The sequence below is a fragment of the Panthera onca genome, chromosome C1 (genome assembly GCF_046562875.1).
Source record: "Panthera onca isolate mPanOnc1 chromosome C1, mPanOnc1 haplotype 2, whole genome shotgun sequence".
Classification (NCBI taxonomy): domain Eukaryota; kingdom Metazoa; phylum Chordata; class Mammalia; order Carnivora; family Felidae; genus Panthera; species Panthera onca.
This window is the reverse complement of record NC_138346.1, coordinates 3,682,127-3,698,628: the sequence shown is the minus strand read 5'-3', so window position 1 is coordinate 3,698,628 and position 16,502 is coordinate 3,682,127. Positions and strand designations below refer to the sequence as shown.

Genomic DNA, 16,502 nt, shown 5'->3' with positions numbered 1-16,502 from the left:
GGAGAGAGGCACCTGTCGGCCCTCAAGCAGACTGCCTGCCCGCCCCCCACCCTAGGGCCGCGGTGCTCCGGGGCCTGTGTCCTCAGTACTTCTGAGCAGCTAGATACCTCTCCTGCTCCTCTAGGAGATGCTGAGGAAGCAGGTCTCGCAGGATCGGGGGAAGGCGCTCTGGGCCCCTTGGCGCGGCCTTGGAGCTCCTTTGGGTCTGTTTCTAGTGCGGGAGGTGGACATATGCCCATGGAGGCTCCCACCCCAGGACTGAGGGGGCCCCCATCCTCTCTGTCAGACTGACCCTGACTCCCCCCTTCTTGCCCGTGTCTACACCTGCTCAGAAAAAGCGCCTCTCCATTCATGGCTTGGACTTTGAGGCAGACTCTGATGGCTCGACTCAGTCCTGCGGTCACCCCCCATATCTGTCCCCGGTCCCGATGGCCACAGACAGCCTGCAGGTCAGTGGGCTCTCATTTCTGCCCCCGTCCTTCCCGGCCACTCGGGGCCCCGGGGGGGTAGGTGGGGGAGGGCACTCTGGGAAGGAGTCCGATGACCATGGCCAGTATCAGGGCACAACAGGCCAGGGGAGAGTTGGGGAGGGGGCCCAGGGTCTCTGCAGAGACGGGGCTGGCAGCTTGGGCAAGTGGAGTGCAGGATGGGAATTAAGGCTGGACAGACGAAGGGGCCGAGGGAATTCGGACTGGCTGCTTATCCCAGAAGGCAGAAACCCCGTGACTTGGGAGGGCCAGGAGAACGGCTTCTGCCCTGGAGTCTGGGCCTGACGTGTGCCTGGACATCCATCTGGAGGTACCCGGCCGGAGCTGGGGCAGGGCCGCACCTGCCCCGGCTGATCTGCAGACTGCTTTGGGGGAGAGGACAGCAGGGCAGGGAGCCGGCACCCCAGAGGTCTCTGGGCCCCAGGTCCTGCTCCGGCCACAGGACCAGCCGCTGCTGTCTCCGTTTCCCGTGGCCTCCAGGGCCTGAGGACTGCTTCCTTCCTGCCCCCCTCCAGTTGGAAAGGGGCTGGGGCACGTGGTTTCCCGAAGTCCTCAGCACCTTGGTTCCCTCGGGGTGACGGCACAGCAGAGAGAACCCTCTGCCGCCTGAGGAAGGGAGAGGAAGGGAGAGTGTTGGGGTTGCAGCCAAGGGGCCACCCGGGAGCCCTGCCCGCACTCACTCTTGCCCCCCTGGCCTTCTAGGAGTATTAAGGTGCACGCAGTTAGAAAAATGCACCCGCCCCCAAAAAAGATAACTTCCCCATCCGTATTCTCAAGGGTTCCATCTCTAGGAGGGTCAGAGCCCCCGAGGCTGTCAAATGGGTTTCAGTTCCCTTGTATGATGAGGGGTCAGGGCGTCGGGAGCCCCAGCCTTCCATGGACACATGATATAGAGTGGGCAATAAATGGTTTTGGCAGAATTTCTGAAATCGAAGGGAACTGAGTTGGAAGGGGGCATAGCAGATGGCTGTCTAGTGTGCAGTCAGTCGCATGATGTCTGGACACCCCCAAGACCAGGACTGGAAAGACCCCGATGCCAAGGAGCAGCCCCCTCCTGGTGAAACGTCCCGCAACTGGGGGGTCCTGTGTGCTCAGGCCCTCACAGGTGAACCCCGTGCCAAGGACACCTCCCAGGAGGCCGTGGTCCTGGAAGAGGCTGATGGCGGTGCCCCTGGACGCCACCCTCATCCAGAAGAGCAGACAGACAGCCTCTCAGCTGCCAGACAGGACACCCTCACTGAGCCCCGCTTCCCCAGACAGTCCTGCACAACAGCCCTGGGGTTGGCTGTCACACCCGGTAGGTGCCCTGGCTGGGGTGTGCGGGTGGGGGAGGGGAAGTAAAGACCTGCCTCGAGGTCCTGATTCCTGCAGACACACTGGCCGGTTTGTAGCAACTCCTTCCTTCCCCGTGATTGTCCAGCACGGCCAGTCCCGGCTAACGCCATCAACACCGGCCTGCTCCGGGCTGGGTGCTTCTCTCGCAACGCTCAGAATACCCAGCATTAACGCCTCAACTGGCCACACAGCTCTAACCCTGACGCCTTTTAGGGAGGATATGGACCTGGCTTGGGGTAGGGACACGCACGTTTCCCTGAAATGATTAGGATCACTGGTCACCTGGACCAACAATCCTGACCAAAGAACAGGGCAGCTCCAAACCTGGAGACCGATGGTACACTTGGGGACCAAGAGTCCACTTGGGGCTGGTTGGTACACTCGGGGACGGTGGCACAGGCTCCATTGGGGCACTGCTTCCCCTGGCCCACCGTTGGCTCCCAGCTGTGACTCAGGAGGTCTGTACATGCCCGGAACCTGGATTTGCTCAGTGTAATTTCGTTGTCAGACAGTTCGCTTTGTAATGAAATCCTGAATCGCCGTCTTTTCCTGTGCCCTGTGGGCGTGTGGGTTCAGGAGTTGAGACCCCCTACTGATGTCGCAGCAAATGAGATCACGGTGGCCGCGCAGCCTTCCTGCTAATGAGCCCCCACGTGGCCGTGGCGTGGGGCCAGCTGCCGGGGAAATGTGGTTAACACACCGTCTGCCAGGAAATAGGTCCTTTGTCCGTTTTCCCTTCTCATTATATTACAGGGACATAATCTCATGGTCTGCAGGCCGATTAGGACGCGGGAGGCATTTGGGAGGCATTGTTCCCTCTAATCAGTGAATAAATATATCTATATTGAACAGGTCGTAGGATGGGGACTTGCACAGACGTGGTGTCCCTTCCCCTGTCCCGTGATCCCTGACCTCCCCGAGCACCCAGGGCGGCGGGCGGGGAAGGAGAGGCCGAGGGAGACCGTCCGCGCTGAGCTCCAGCCCCGGCGTTCCTGACCAACAGTTGCTCTATTTGACCAATGCTAACACACGATTTGCACCTCGTCCCTTAACCGGGGAGCAGCTCACGGGACGTACTGGAGTTTGATCGGCCGCGTTGTGTCGGGAGCACATCACGGCCTGCAGGTGCATCACCTGAGGTGAGATGTGCTGCCACCTGATCAACCCGCTTAGCCATCGTGACTCCGTTTCCTCGTCGCCAAGAGGGGCGCGTGCCCAACGCGCGGCACGGTTGTAGGCGGAAAAGAGACGGTCGTGTCCGCTAAGTGTTACCACACAGCAAATCGTCACCAACACAGCGGCTCGAAATCTCACTGTGGGCGGAGTCCAGGCGCCCTCAGCACACGGTGTCCCAGGCTAAAACCTGCATGTTCCCTGCACTGGAGTCTCGCTGGAGCTGGGGGACCCTCTCCCCAGGCTCACTCGGGTTCTCGGCAGAGCTCATGGCACCCGTGGGGCCCTGCAGAGCCGCTCCCGCCGTGCCTCCGGGCTGGTCGACCCTGAACGCACCTCTCGTGGCCGTGTGTGGTGCCGTCCAGGCTGCCGGGGGCCGTGGGTGAGGCGGTGGGGACGGTGAGCTTCCCCCCACGGCTGGAGCCCAGGACAAGCACGGCCGGACACCCAGGTGATCCCTGCCCTCCAAGAGTCTGGCATGAGAAACGGCCCGGAGTGCCCAACGTGGAAAGACTTGTGATGCCTCCTCCGCTCGGGGAAACTCCCCAGGACCCATGTGTGCCACCCTCCAGGCACGTGGACAGGGGTGTGCTGTAATCATCCCCCGCCTGCTGCTTTGCGGACCTGGCTTCCTCCTCTCTGGGCGTCACCGCGAGGGGCCTGAAGCTCCTTGCGAGAGGACACGCAACGAGCCCCACTCTTACTTCGATTTCAGGCACTCCGCTCCCTGACCTCAGGGGGCGGCGGTCACGTCTTCGGTTTCTTTGACCTCTTATTGGGAAAAACGTGTCCACCGGCTTTCGGCTTTTCACCACAAATAATTCGAACCCACTGTCACTCCAAAGGTCCGGGCGTCATCAGCAGTGAGCGGCTCTCCTCCCGGTACCCGGCTGACGAAGGCACCTCCGATGACGAGGACACCGGGGCTGACGGTGTGGCCTCCCAGAGCCTCACGTGGAGGGACTGCGCCCCGGCTGAGAGCCAGGTAAGGCAGCTGGGACGGATTCGTTCTTGCTGTCGCTGTGGTGGAGGCTTTTTACCTTCACACCAAGTCACGGCAGAGGAATCAAAGCTTCTGATGTTTCATTTTAATTTTTTTTAACGTTTATTTGTTTTTGAGAGAGACAGAAACAGAGCATGAGTGGAGGAGGGGCAGAGAGGGAGGGAGACACAGAATCGGAAGCAGGCTCCAGGCTCCGAGCTGTCAGCACAGAGCCCGACGTGGGGCTCGAACCCACGAACCGTGAGATCATGACCTGAGCCGACGTTGGACGCTTAACCAGCTGAGCCACCCAGGTGTCCCAGTACTTGATTCCTTGTGATGAAAATGTTTACTGTGCACCCTATTAAGCATTATGTCATTTATAAGAGGAGGAAATTATCCGTCGATCTATACCTTTAGCAGACTTTATGCAGCTTTTAAGAAAACGTAACTTACAACACTTGGCACCTGTTGAATGAGTGCGACTCACTCACACTGCAAGCCCTGATTTATAAAATCAGTGACAAGATTCCTGTGAGTACCCAGGTTTCCTTCGCGGAATTCAAACCATGATCCCGTTTACAGACCACCGATTTCGGTTTGAGCAGGTACACTTAACTGGGGGGAAAGGCAACAATGCTTTATATGAGGCCGTCCTGACCGCTAGGTTGATAAAGACTCATCAATGATCCTGATAAGGTCTCGACTGCTACGGGTGAAATCGTGAGGCCGGGCCGTTGTGTAACTGAGGAGCCCAGAGGCAGGTTGAGTAGGAGAAGGGCCCCCACTCGGGATGGAGAACTCCGGACTGTAGCTCAGCCCAGGCCGGTCTCAGGCACATTTGCAGGAGCCAGGATAAGTGCTGGTTCAGCCTCCCGTGCACCATGATGCATGGCACGGAGCTCCTCCTGGGACCCTCCCCCAGGGAGGTTTGAGGGGTCGGGGATGCCTCCGGTGAGCTTCCCTTCCGGGCACCCACGGACTGAGCTCCGGGCCGCCAGGTGGAAAGACTGAGCAGATGTTGAGCGTGTTCAGAAAAGGCAGGAAGGGGACGGTGGAGGACAGTTGCGGTCGCTGCAATTCAAGTAGCAGATGGTAGGGGCAGGCGAGGGGCCCGAGCTGGGAGGGGCTGCTCCGCAGGGGACTTGGGCCTTCCCCGGCCCCTCACCCCTTCCGGGCACCCGGACGACCCAGGAGGAGCCTGACTCACAGCCACAGGCTCCACGGCGGGCTGAGTCCTGGCCGTGGGTAGACCGGCGCTGCCCAGGACCATCGCTGACGGATGGAGCTGCCCGGCAGGGCCTGGGCTTTGCTGAACCCACTGTCCCCAGGCTCCCCAGGCTCGGCTGATGTAGGAAAGGTCAGGGTTTCCTCTAACCTCCATCCTCTCGCTGCCGAGCCCCAGGACACGATCTGCTGAAAACAGCGGCAGACTTGGAGACGGAGTCCTGTCTTGCACTGGTTTTGAGGAACCGCTGTACGTTTTTTGTTGTAAAATTCATGGGGCTAAAAAATGTCAGCAGGACAGAAACATGGTGTCTTTGAACTCAGCCTCTCCAGAGTCACAGCTGACTCCCCTTCCTGGGATGTCACCCAGAACTGTCCTACAAGCATGGGCTGGAAGCTCTCCTGTGCCCACCTTCCGTCTCTGGAAGCAGTGCAACCCCCGCCCCCCCCCTTCTGCCCTGAGCTAGGCAGGGTGTGAAAGGCCCTGAGAAGGTCTGTAGTGAAAAGCCACCTACCATTCTGCACCCAGAGTGGCCCACACTTCTTGGAGCCTGAACCCCCTTTTACGGAATAGCAAGGAAAACACTGGCTCAAGGAAGTGACCTTTGACCAGACCAAGGCTTGGCCCCGGGAGGGCCGGGGGGGATGGTGGTGGAGGGGGGAGTGAGGCCAGGGCAGGGACCGTCCCGTGTGGCAGGACCACAGCGGGCAGAGGAGCCGGATCGAAGACAGTGGGATACAGACTAGAATTGCCTCCTTTCAGTCAGTTTTTAATTTAACGACTGTGGGAACTTGCAGGAACACGCACGTGCTGGTCTCTAGCCCTCCCAGGGCCGGCCGTCCTTTGTGCCTCCTTGAATCCTTGAATTATCCCCCATTTCGTTCCTCTAGCTCATCTCTGGAATTTCCTGTCTTCACTTATTTTCACTGACTCCACTTTGAGCGACATCTCCCTTCCCCTGAATCTTCACGTGAAGACAACCGGCTGCTCACAGAGCTGGTGCAAAGGGCAGGGGGCCCGGCATGTGGGTAAAAGCCTGGGACAGACTCTTTCAGGGGACCGTGTGAGAGCCGCTGCAGGACCCCCCACGCCTGCCTGCCCCCAGAGCATTGTTCCTGAACCCAGACTCACAGACACGCCCTGGGGTGCCCAGAGTCCTCGAGCATGATGCGTCCTGGGGTTCATCGGCATGTCCTGTCGTGCTCTGGTGCCTGTCTCTGTCCTGTATTCAAGGTCAAGACTTTCTGGATGAGGGATATTCAGGAAAGGCCTTCTGTAAAGAATTGCTCACGCCAAGAGAAGGCCAGCATGGGTGTGAAGGGCGCTTCCGTGGGGCTGAGATCCAGAAAGCCGGGAAACCACAGCCCCGGCATGCACCCCCACCCCTCCCCGTGGTGGGGTGCGAGCCCCCACTCCCCAAACCCAGCCTCGAGGCCCCTGATGCTGGGCACAGGCTGCAGACTCTGACTCGGTTTCCCCGCAGAAGCCTCACAGGTGCCAAATTGTGGTGGTTCCATTTTAATCCACGGCCTGTGTCTGCGTTGTGTTTATAAATTGCGAATTTCGGTTTTGTTGCCTCCGAGTTGAAAGCACCAGGCGTCCGTGCCGAGCTTTATGTCCGTATGTGTCCACGAAACGTGGTAAGGCCGACAGCTGGAGCCCACACAGGGGCGGAGGCCGCCAGCCAAGCAGCTGCTGCTTTGGGCAGAAAGGACGAGGCCACACGAGCATCGTGGGGGTCCCTCACGAGTGCCGGAGAAGCGGGCGTCCCACAGGGGTTCCGGGAAGGGGCCGGCGGCCGTCCACACCAGATGGAAGACCAGAGTGGTGTTACAGTTACTGTGTCCACGCTGTCCTGGATGCCTCCTACCTCCTCCTGCCTCGGGAGCCCGGATGCCGCCAGGGCCCTGCTCAGAGCAGCCCTGGGCCCTCAGATCCCAGCCGCGGCCTTCCGGCCTCTCTGTGGCTCCCTGCTGCCCCCCAGCCCCAGATGAGAACTTTCCAACTCGTCTTGGGTGCTTTTCTCTCTTTGCCACCTGGAGGTGACGTTAGGCCATGATGGCGTCAGGACTCTTTTTGGGGCGTGTGGTGGCAGGACGTGTCCCATGCACGCTGCTCTCGGGGAGACGAGCTGTCTGTGAACACTGCCCCCGCCTCCCCCGTATCGATCGCACCTCCGGCCACCCAGTGCCACCAGAGGGGGGCTCCGTCACCAGCCGCCACTCAGACTCAGACCGAATCCTAACCGAGACCTTTGCCTTGTGTCACTCACCTTTCCGCTCTTTTCCGGGCAGCTTTGGCTGCTTGGGGCCCGTGGCACTGCCGTGGACACCAAACTAATGACCTGCCCCACAAAGCAAAAGCACCTTCCCGTTCCACAAGTGCCTCTTAAATGTCCCTTTTAAAACCAGGTGAGCCACGGAGGAGATAATGGCCAGAAGGACGTGGAGGCTGGGCTTGGAGGAAAACCGAAGGATTGATTTTCTCAGGTCCTGGTCTGGGAGCTAAGAGACTCTGGTGACTCAAGAGGCTGGTGACTCAGGGGACGAGGAAGTTGTGTTTTTACTTGTTTCAGGTTGTTAGTGGTCCCTCCTGGCCCGCAGTGAGCCCGGCTCTGGCCAGCTGACGACTTTCAGGTCAAGCAACCTGGCGTAATTCATTGGCGCCTTCCTGTGCGGATGGGGAGCGGCGGGGCCGTGTCAGACGCCCTTCAGATGCAGCTTCCTGGTCTTGCTGAATTTGTCACCTCCCCTGCTGTGCTCACCCCCTTACCCTCTCTGCTGGGATCACTCCCAGCTTTCTCTTGGTGTTCCAGAACTTTCTGTGTCAAAATGGGCTTCGTGCTTACCCTTCCCAGCTCACGTCATGGATGGCGGCCTTAGCTGGCCTTCTGCTGCTCAGTCATTTGTGCCGTGGTGGGTGCCTGGTGAGACCGGACTGTGTCCTCTGGCCACCCCCTCGGCTTGGGGACCTGATTTGGGGCTAGAGGGAAGAAGCGTCCTCCCGTGGTGAAAATGTCCACGAAGGAAAGCTCAATGTCTAGTTCACAAATCGTGGGTCTTTGGCGTGGGTGGTGGCAGGATCCCTGGGAGTGCCCTCCTACCCTGACAGCCTGCTTCCTGAGGGCCGGGACTGGCCCCCCAGCACGGGCACTGCGGACAGGCTCTTCTGGAGCGTGGACGGAGACCTCTCCCAGAGCCCTGCCTCTGAGCACGGTGCACACAGGGGACCAACTGAACACAGACCCGCTTGTGCATTTCAGCATCTCACCGGCCACCAGCCCACAGACGCCGACAGAGAAGAAGAGACCCTAAAGAGGAAGCTGGAGGAGATGACCAGCCACATCAGTGACCAGGGGGCCTCGTCCGAGGAGGAGGGGAGCAAGGAGGAAGAGGCAGGACTGAACAGGAAAACCTCCATCGAGGACCTCCCCGGGGCAGCCCCAGAGGTGAGGCCACCCGAGCGCTTGGCAAGACCTGGGCAGAGGTGGGGCCAGGAGTCAAGGGTTTGTAACCAAGCCACTGGCCCACCCCAGGCAGGAAGCCACCCCCTCGGTGGGCACTGGGCCCCAGCAAGAGCTGCACGGGGGACCCAGCCCCCACTGGCCGATCGGCTCTGAGTTCAGGGGAAAAGAGTGTCGTAAGCCTGGGCCCGTCTTGGGGAGAGCCCTGCGGTCTCTCCCGCTGGTGGTCATGTTCCGTGCTCCCCTCTCCTAGGTGCTCGTGGCTGCGGGCCAAACGTCCAGACAGGAAACAAGCCCCCGGGGTCCTCAGGAACTCATGCAGCCCGGCAGAACCACGGACCAGGAGCTGCTGGAGCTGGAAGACAGAGTGGCCGTGACGGCCTCCGAGGTTCAGCAGGTGGAGAGTGAGGTAGCCACTAGCCCCAGGGGCGGGCGGCTCCCCGGGCCCTGAAGGTCTGGCAGCCGTGGACAGTCCACCCGAGCTCCAGAAGAGGAGCTCGGGGGTTTCTGGGGGAATCACCCAGTGCACTACCCTGGCCGCCATCCCGTTTGCCTTGGAGAGAGGCAGGCAGGGTTTTCCGCCCTTAGGAAGATGCTGGAGGAAGGGCTTCCCAGGAGGAGGGGCTTCTCTAGAAGCAGGCTCAGGACAGCCCTGGGGCTCAGGACCAGACTGTCACCCGAGGGACATCCTGTGAGCCTGAGCACGGGGCCAGGGCTTGAGTTGGGTGAGGGTTGTGTCCGTACCATACAAAGGTCGAAGGGCAGAGCCGGGGCCTCCCAGAGACGGCGAGGTGACCGGGCTCGGCTCTGCCCTCCCCCTGGGGGCCTGCAGGGAAGAGAGGGTCTCCCCCTCAGGCTACAAGGGGAGCCAGCACTTCTGCTCATCAGCAAGTGCTCTCCGCGTCCCCAGAGCTGTGCACATTAGGGGGTCAGGCCAGCCCAAGGACTGTATTCTTTTATTCCTTCTTGCCCAGCAAACAGTTTTCAAACTCCTGAATGTGGCGGGCATTGTGTAGGACACAAAAGACACAGCTGTAACATTCTTAGATGGGGCCTCTGTCTTCATGGAGCTTACGCCTGTAGCAGGTGGGGACAGAGGACAGGCCAATGATGGAGGAACTCAGTTCACGAAGAGAGCCGTGCAGGCAGGAAGTGACGGTAGCCCGGCAGAGCGGTCAGGTGGGCTGCTCAGGAAGGGATGTTACAAGAAGAAGGCAGCGCATACGTGCAAAGGTCCTGGGGTGCTGTCGGACTTGGCATGTTCAGGAATCAGCAGTGAAACCCTGAGCCTGGGGCAGAGGGAGCGAGGGGGCGGGGGTGCGAGGCAGGTCTGAGAGGAGAGCAGATTCCAGAGAGCTGTTGGAGGGATCAGAACAGGGGCAATGGGGCCTTGTTTCTGTTTCCAGAAGTTTCTTCTGGCTGGTGTGAGAGCTGGGGTCGGGGGGTGATTTGAAATGATGCCAGGAAGGCAGACTCTGCCCGACGCCAGCCAAGCCTTTGCCCATAAAATGTAGCCCCGTCCCGTAGGGCTGCTGTGACACGGTCCCTGATCGCTGCTGCTTCTTCCATCCCTGTGGGAGCCAAGCTCCCTGATGCGCCAGAAAAGGTCCAGAGCCCCCCTGCTCCTGCCTGGGGTGACCTACAAGGAACACCAGCCCCCTCCCGATGGCCCTGCAAGATGAATGACAACGGGACCCCAGGAAGCGCCTCTTGAGGGGAGACAACGAAATCAGTGAATCGGCAGCTGCCCTACCCGGGCTGGGACATTGGGTTGGCACATCAGAATAACGTCCGTGTGCCTGTCCTTTGTCCCCCAGGTTTCTAACATCAAGTCCAAGATTGCCGCCTTGCAGGCTGCCGGGCTCTCGGTGAGACCCTCGGGAAGGCCCCAGCGGAGGTCCAACCTCCCGGTGAGTGCGGGGGGCCAGAGCCCGCAGGTCTGTGCCCAGCTGGGTGTGACGGGAGCAGACGGCTGGGGACGGCAGGGCAGGTCTGGGGCCAACGGCCTCCTCCCCAGATTCCAGCTGGGGTCTCCAGGCGGGTCACAGCAGCGGGGAAACCTGGCAGGCCAGCGGAGGATGGGCCGGGGAGGGCCCTAGGTCCCACTGCAGGGAAGATACAGGACGCCCGGTGCACCTGAACTTCAGATAAAGGACACATCATTTTCTAGTGTAAGTACATCCCGTGCAATATTTGAAACATTCTTATAAACAAACATTATTCGACATCTGTCTGAAATTCAAAGCTAACCAGCCACTCTGTGTTTTACTTTGGCAGGGTGCAGGGGTGGTGCAGGGGGATGTGTGGGGGTGGGGGGGGTGGTTTGCTGATGGGCCGAGTGTTTACAGAGAACAGGCGTCCTGTCCTTCGGTCCCTCCGGCCTCCAGCCCTCCTGTGACAGGGGTCAGATAAGCAGTAATCAGGTACAGGCCTCTTCCTCATCCTCCACAGATATTTCTTCCCCGACTCGTTGGGAGATTGGGCCAGACTCCTAAGGATCCAAACGCGGAGCCTTCGGATGAGGTCAAGGTATGTGTCGTTCCGAGAGTAAGAGGTCGGCACAGCTTTTTCCAGAAGGTTCCAGGGAGTGGTGGGGCTGAGCCACACAGAGCTTGCTTTCTCGGCCGACCCCTCAGGGTGGCTTCCTCAGAGGCGCGTGCTGAGACAGGGTGAGCGTTGACGTGTTTGTTGGGGACACCCAGGAACACCCAGCTGGGGCGCGGGAAGGTGGGACAGAGAGGGAAACACAAAGGAAACCTCCCACGGTGGCAGACCCCACGCAAGGGGTCCTCAGCTCGGAGTAACGCAGCACAGTCTCCTGTGCAGGGCCCGTCCGTCATGGACGACATCCATTCTGGGCTCTTCTCCCAGGCCCCGCGCAGGCCGGCGGGTTCCAGCGGCCTGGGGACGGGCCCGCATCTAGGGGAGGCAGGTGCCGACTCAGCGGCGGGAGCAGCAGAAGCCCGTGTGTGTGTGTGCGTGTGTGTGTGTGTGTGTGTGTGTGTGTGTGTGTGTGCGCAGTGGCCCAGGGACCAGGACCATGGGCGACGATGGCACTATTAACAGCTGCAGCATGCAGGGGAGGGGCCGGCCTGGGAGGGAGCCAGATCTCCTGGGTGTAGGGGTGCGGGTGCCACCCCCAGTGCCCCAGAAAGTATGGTACCTGCTCCCAGCCCTGCCTGCCGCCCGCTAGGAGCCATAGGGAACATCCAGTCGCTTCTGTTTATCGTAACGGTGACACCGGGTAGCTTTTCACAGTTGGGAACAGCGTTCTTCCCTTCCTTCCAAGTGACGTTTACAAAGCTGGTGAGTAGACACTGGTGTTCACCCTGTCATAGCAATGAGCAAACAGAAGCTCGGGGAGGTTGACATCTATGACTGAGATCACGCAGACCGTAAGTGACGGAGGGGGTCTCAGCCCAGGCCTCCCGGCCCTGACCTCCCTCCCTCTTCTTGGATCCTTCCCGATCTGCCCAGGGAAGCCCGGCCCCGAAGGCCCCTGCAGTGGGTCTCCGGGGGCAGCCCACGGAAGGAGCCAGGCAGAATCCCAGGGTGCCAGATTCTAGGGAGATTTCCAGGGGAGCCAGGCCAACTGCTCGAGCCCGAAGGGGGCAAAACGGGGAGTGGACGATCCCCCGGCAGAGAGGCAGTCAACAGGAAGGTGGGACAGAAGGGAAGGTGTGGGGGCCCCCAGCCGTGAGGAACAGTTCATCTTCCAGAGTCCCCGAGAAGGGGGCGCTGGCCCGGTTTCCAGATGAGTCCAGAGAGGAAACCCAAGTCGTCCCCACCACGGGGGTGGGGGTGGTGCCTGGATGTGAACCCAGGTCTGCGCGGCTGAGACGTGTGCCCTCCCGACTGTCCGCCCACAGTTGACAAGCATAAACCTCTCTTTTATACTCTGGCGTTTGGTGCTTTGTGTACTGACACCATGTATTTTAATACGACGAAAGTTCAGATGCTGCCTGAGAACAGGAGACGGCTGACCTGATTCTCTAGAATCTGGAAGAATGATAAAAAGTCCAAATTTGGCTCCCAGTGCGGCTGAGAATTACAGCAATTTCGCGAAGCCCAGAGACTTCTTCTTTCTTCCAGGTGATGACTGCACCCTACCTTCTGAGAAGGAAGTTCAGTAATCCCCCAAAAAGTCAAGGTAAGGGTTAGTGGCTTCCCCGGTCCCCGTGGGCCTGGGAGGTGAGCTCAGGGCCGTGAAAGTGGCCAGTGGGAGTTCTGCATTTCTGTATAATCCCGGGGACACAGCATCCCATGTCCCTGTGCCTGGGACACTCCCAGGGCCACTCCGGCCACCGTCGGGGAGCACTCCAGTGGGTTGGTGTTCTGGATAACTGGAATTTGCTGGTTGAGCATGCAGAGGTGGGGGGGGGGGGGGTGTTGCCCTGTGAATTGCTCTAATGCTGTGCTCAACCCCCCCCCACCTCCTTATGCAAAGCACAGAACATACCTTAGCCGCCCTTGATGTCTCCATGGTGACTAGGACATCAACTTTGTTCCAGATGGAACAGGATGGAAAGCCTGGCTGCCCCATCCACAGCACGTGGCCGGGCTCTCAGGGAATTGTATACTCGTCCGTTGCTCCCCTTGCAGCCTGAGCGTGGTTCACCAGAAGAAAGCGGCCCCCTCCCCCCATCAGGGTCCAGTCCCTCCACTGCCGTTTGAGTCCCTTCGCCACCGGGGCGTCCCCTGTTATCCCTGCATCTGAGCTCTGTCCTCACCACCCCATCATTACAGCCCTGTCATAGCCATGGTCCCAGCCCAAGCTCTCTTTCCGCTCCTGCTCTGCTCCGGAACAATCGTTGGCTCCCACCTGCCTGCAGAATGGGTGGGATTACTTAGCACGGGCTTCCAGACCCTCACTGCCTGTCCCACACAGGAGCCCTGGGAGCGCTTTCCTCCACACTGGACAACACACACCTCACAGCCACACGTGGGGTTCAGAGCGCCCGGTGCAAACATAAGCCTCCGTGCCTTTGCCTGGGCCGGGCTTTCTGCCTGGGGCGCTCTCTTCCTTTCCCACCCGCCTCTGCCTTCAAAGCCCTTCCAGGCCAAGTGCAGTGCCTCCTCCCAGGGCATTCTCCTCCACCTCCTTGGGCACGACTTTGAGCGTCCGTGTTTGCACCCAGCTCACCTCCATGTCGGCCCCCTCCTTCCGCCCCAGAGCTCCCCAGACACAGGCAGGTCAGTCCAGAGACACGGTGGGTCCCGAGGTCCTTTGAGGCGAATCCCCGACTCAGAGCCACCGGCCACGTGACGGACTTTGCCAGAGACACCACCTGCCACGGGGCCAGCGGGAGGTTCCCGGGTGCGCTGACGCTGGGGGCGCTCCCAGCAGGTCTCAAGGCTACAACCCAAGTGGAGGCCCACGTTTCCAGCAGGGGGACGAGCGATGAGTCCCTTGTCGGTCAGAGGCCTCTCACCAGTCCCAGCCCAGGGCACCTCGCCGCCGGGCCCCCTAAAGCCGACGGGCATTTTAGGGTCTAAACGGCACAGGCGAGGCTGCTCGCCTGCCACCGCGGCCAGCCCCGGCGGGGGGCTTCTCGCCGTCTCCAGAGGGCCACCCCCGCGCGGGCCACAGGTCCCCACGCCTGCAGTGACAGATGGGAAGGGCCACGTGTATCCTCACCGCCCCGGAGTTGGGATTGCTGGCTTAGCAACTCCCTCGGTGGAGTTTGGTCCCAGAGCAGGGACGTGTGGCAAAGCCAGGCCACACGCCCTCTGCCCAGCACGGAACCATGGACGGGTTCGCCAGCCCCCTGCCAACGAACAAGACACCACCCAGAACACTTTGCAGCATCTGCCGATTTCCCTGGTGTGAACACCTCCCCCGGGGCTGATCTCAAGCTGCCGCCTCGATGTCCCGGAACTCGGGGCTGGGAAGAGGGGACGTGCCCCCCACACCCCCGAGGAACAGGTGCAGCGTGCCAGGCGGGGCCCACGCCACACCTGCCAGAGAGGAAGGGGGGCTGCCTGCCCACCCCCGGGCTCTGCTCGCTTGTGGCCACACACGCAAACAGTTCACTAGGGTGTGACCCCAAATGCCTCGCTCTGAGGGGCGGGGTCCTGAGACCCCCGCAGCCCATGTCACATCACGGAACTAAAGGAGAGGCCGTGGCAGTCTCTGGAGGCCTGGTGAGGTGGGGCTTTAGTGCTCCAAGGCAAGGGAGAAAGAATTGGACTGAATTGTTGCACAGCTGCCGTTGTTCACTTGCACACCTGCTGACGTGCCTCTGTTTCCCCTAAAGATAAGGCTGGCGACTCCTTTGACCGGCAGTCAGCGTACCGCGGATCCCTGACGCAGAGAAACCCCAACAGCAGGAAGGGAGCGGCCAAGCACAGCTTCGCGGTAAGCTTTGACCTTGCTTCCTGAGGCCTGTCAGATTTACAGATTGGCGTTAAGACCGCGGAGCAAAGAAAATAGGGATAAACTGACAAGTGCAGTAAAACCAGCAAAAATTGAAAGGAAAGTTGAACACGGTTTCTTAAAGGTACCAGAATACACCGATGATAAGGGTCTCTGCCTACCCAGGGATGGGTCTCAGCTCGGGGAAGGGGACCATCCATGGAGAAAGGACACTCAGGGGAGGGGACCGTCCATGAGACATTGAGGACACTCAGAGGAGGGGACCATCCACAAGACAGTGAGGATAGTCGGGGAAGGGGACCATCCACGAGACAGGACCCTCGGGGGAGGGGACCCTCCACGAGACAGGACACTCAGGCGAGGGGACCATCCACGAGACAGGACACTCAGGCGAGGGGACCATCCACAAGACAGGACACTCGGGGGAGGGGACCATCCATGAGACAGGACACTCGGGCGAGGGGACCCTCCACGAGACAGGACACTCGGGGGAGGGGACCATCCACAAGACAGGACACTCGGGCGAGGGGACCATCCACAAGACAGGACACTCGGGGGAGGGGACCATCCACGAGACAGGACACTCGGGGGAGGGGCCCCTCCATGAGACATGACACTTGGGGGAGGGGGAGAGGACCATCCACGAGACAGGACACTCGGGGGAGGGGACCCTCCACAAGACAGGACACTCAGGGGAGGGGACCATCCTTGAGACAGGACACTCGGGCAAGGGGACCCTCCACAAGACAGGACACTCGGGGGAGGGAGAGGGGACCCTCCACGAGACAGGACATTCGGGGGAGGGGGAGGGGACCCTCCACAAGACAGGACACTCGGGGGAGGGAGAGGGGACCCTCCACGAGACAGGACACTCGGGGGAGGGAGAGGGGACCCTCCACGAGACAGGACACTCAGGGGAGGGGACCATCCTTGAGACAGGACACTCGGGCGAGGGGACCCTCCACGAGACAGCACACTCGGGGGAGGGGACCCTCCACAAGACAGGACACTCGGGGGAGGGAGAGGGGACCCTCCACGAGACAGGACATTCGGGGGAGGGGGAGGGGACCCTCCACGAGACAGGACACTCGGGGGAAGGGAGCGTCCAGGAGACAGTGAGAACACTGTCCCCATAGCCCCACCGGCTTACCGGTGCTGTAAAGGTCATTCAGCAAACCGCATGTGCAGATGCTGGGTCAGGCTGTCCCCAGGTCTGTGGGAGACAGGTCAAGGCGACCCCAGCGGCACGTCGCAAACATGGCACTGTCACAGCTCAGAAAAGCTGATCTCTTGGGACCTCAAGGCCACGCCCACGTCCTGGGGATGGACGTGATGAGTGGGTGCCAGTGGTCACAGTCAAGGCACAGATGGCTCTGCGCCCCCACCTCCCACCGGTGACTTATTCTCTCCGTGGACTCCGGCTTTTAAAAAGGATTTCAAAGCCTCTCGTGATAGCG

General features: G+C 60.6%; 1 protein-coding gene across 2 annotated transcripts in view; it reads left to right on the top strand.

Moving 5' to 3' along the window:
• Positions 1-16,502, top strand: part of MLPH (melanophilin) — a 45,681-nt gene that overhangs the window by 23,424 nt on the left and 5,755 nt on the right. For both annotated transcript variants that reach the window (XM_060625872.3, XM_060625871.3), the window contains 9 exons: positions 333-449; positions 1,584-1,785; positions 3,842-3,981; positions 8,469-8,654; positions 8,923-9,078; positions 10,487-10,579; positions 11,121-11,198; positions 12,762-12,819; positions 14,927-15,027. In XM_060625872.3, the coding sequence (XP_060481855.3) occupies positions 333-449; positions 1,584-1,785; positions 3,842-3,981; positions 8,469-8,654; positions 8,923-9,078; positions 10,487-10,579; positions 11,121-11,198; positions 12,762-12,819; positions 14,927-15,027 (1,131 nt within the window). The remainder of the gene's footprint in view (positions 1-332; positions 450-1,583; positions 1,786-3,841; positions 3,982-8,468; positions 8,655-8,922; positions 9,079-10,486; positions 10,580-11,120; positions 11,199-12,761; positions 12,820-14,926; positions 15,028-16,502) is intronic.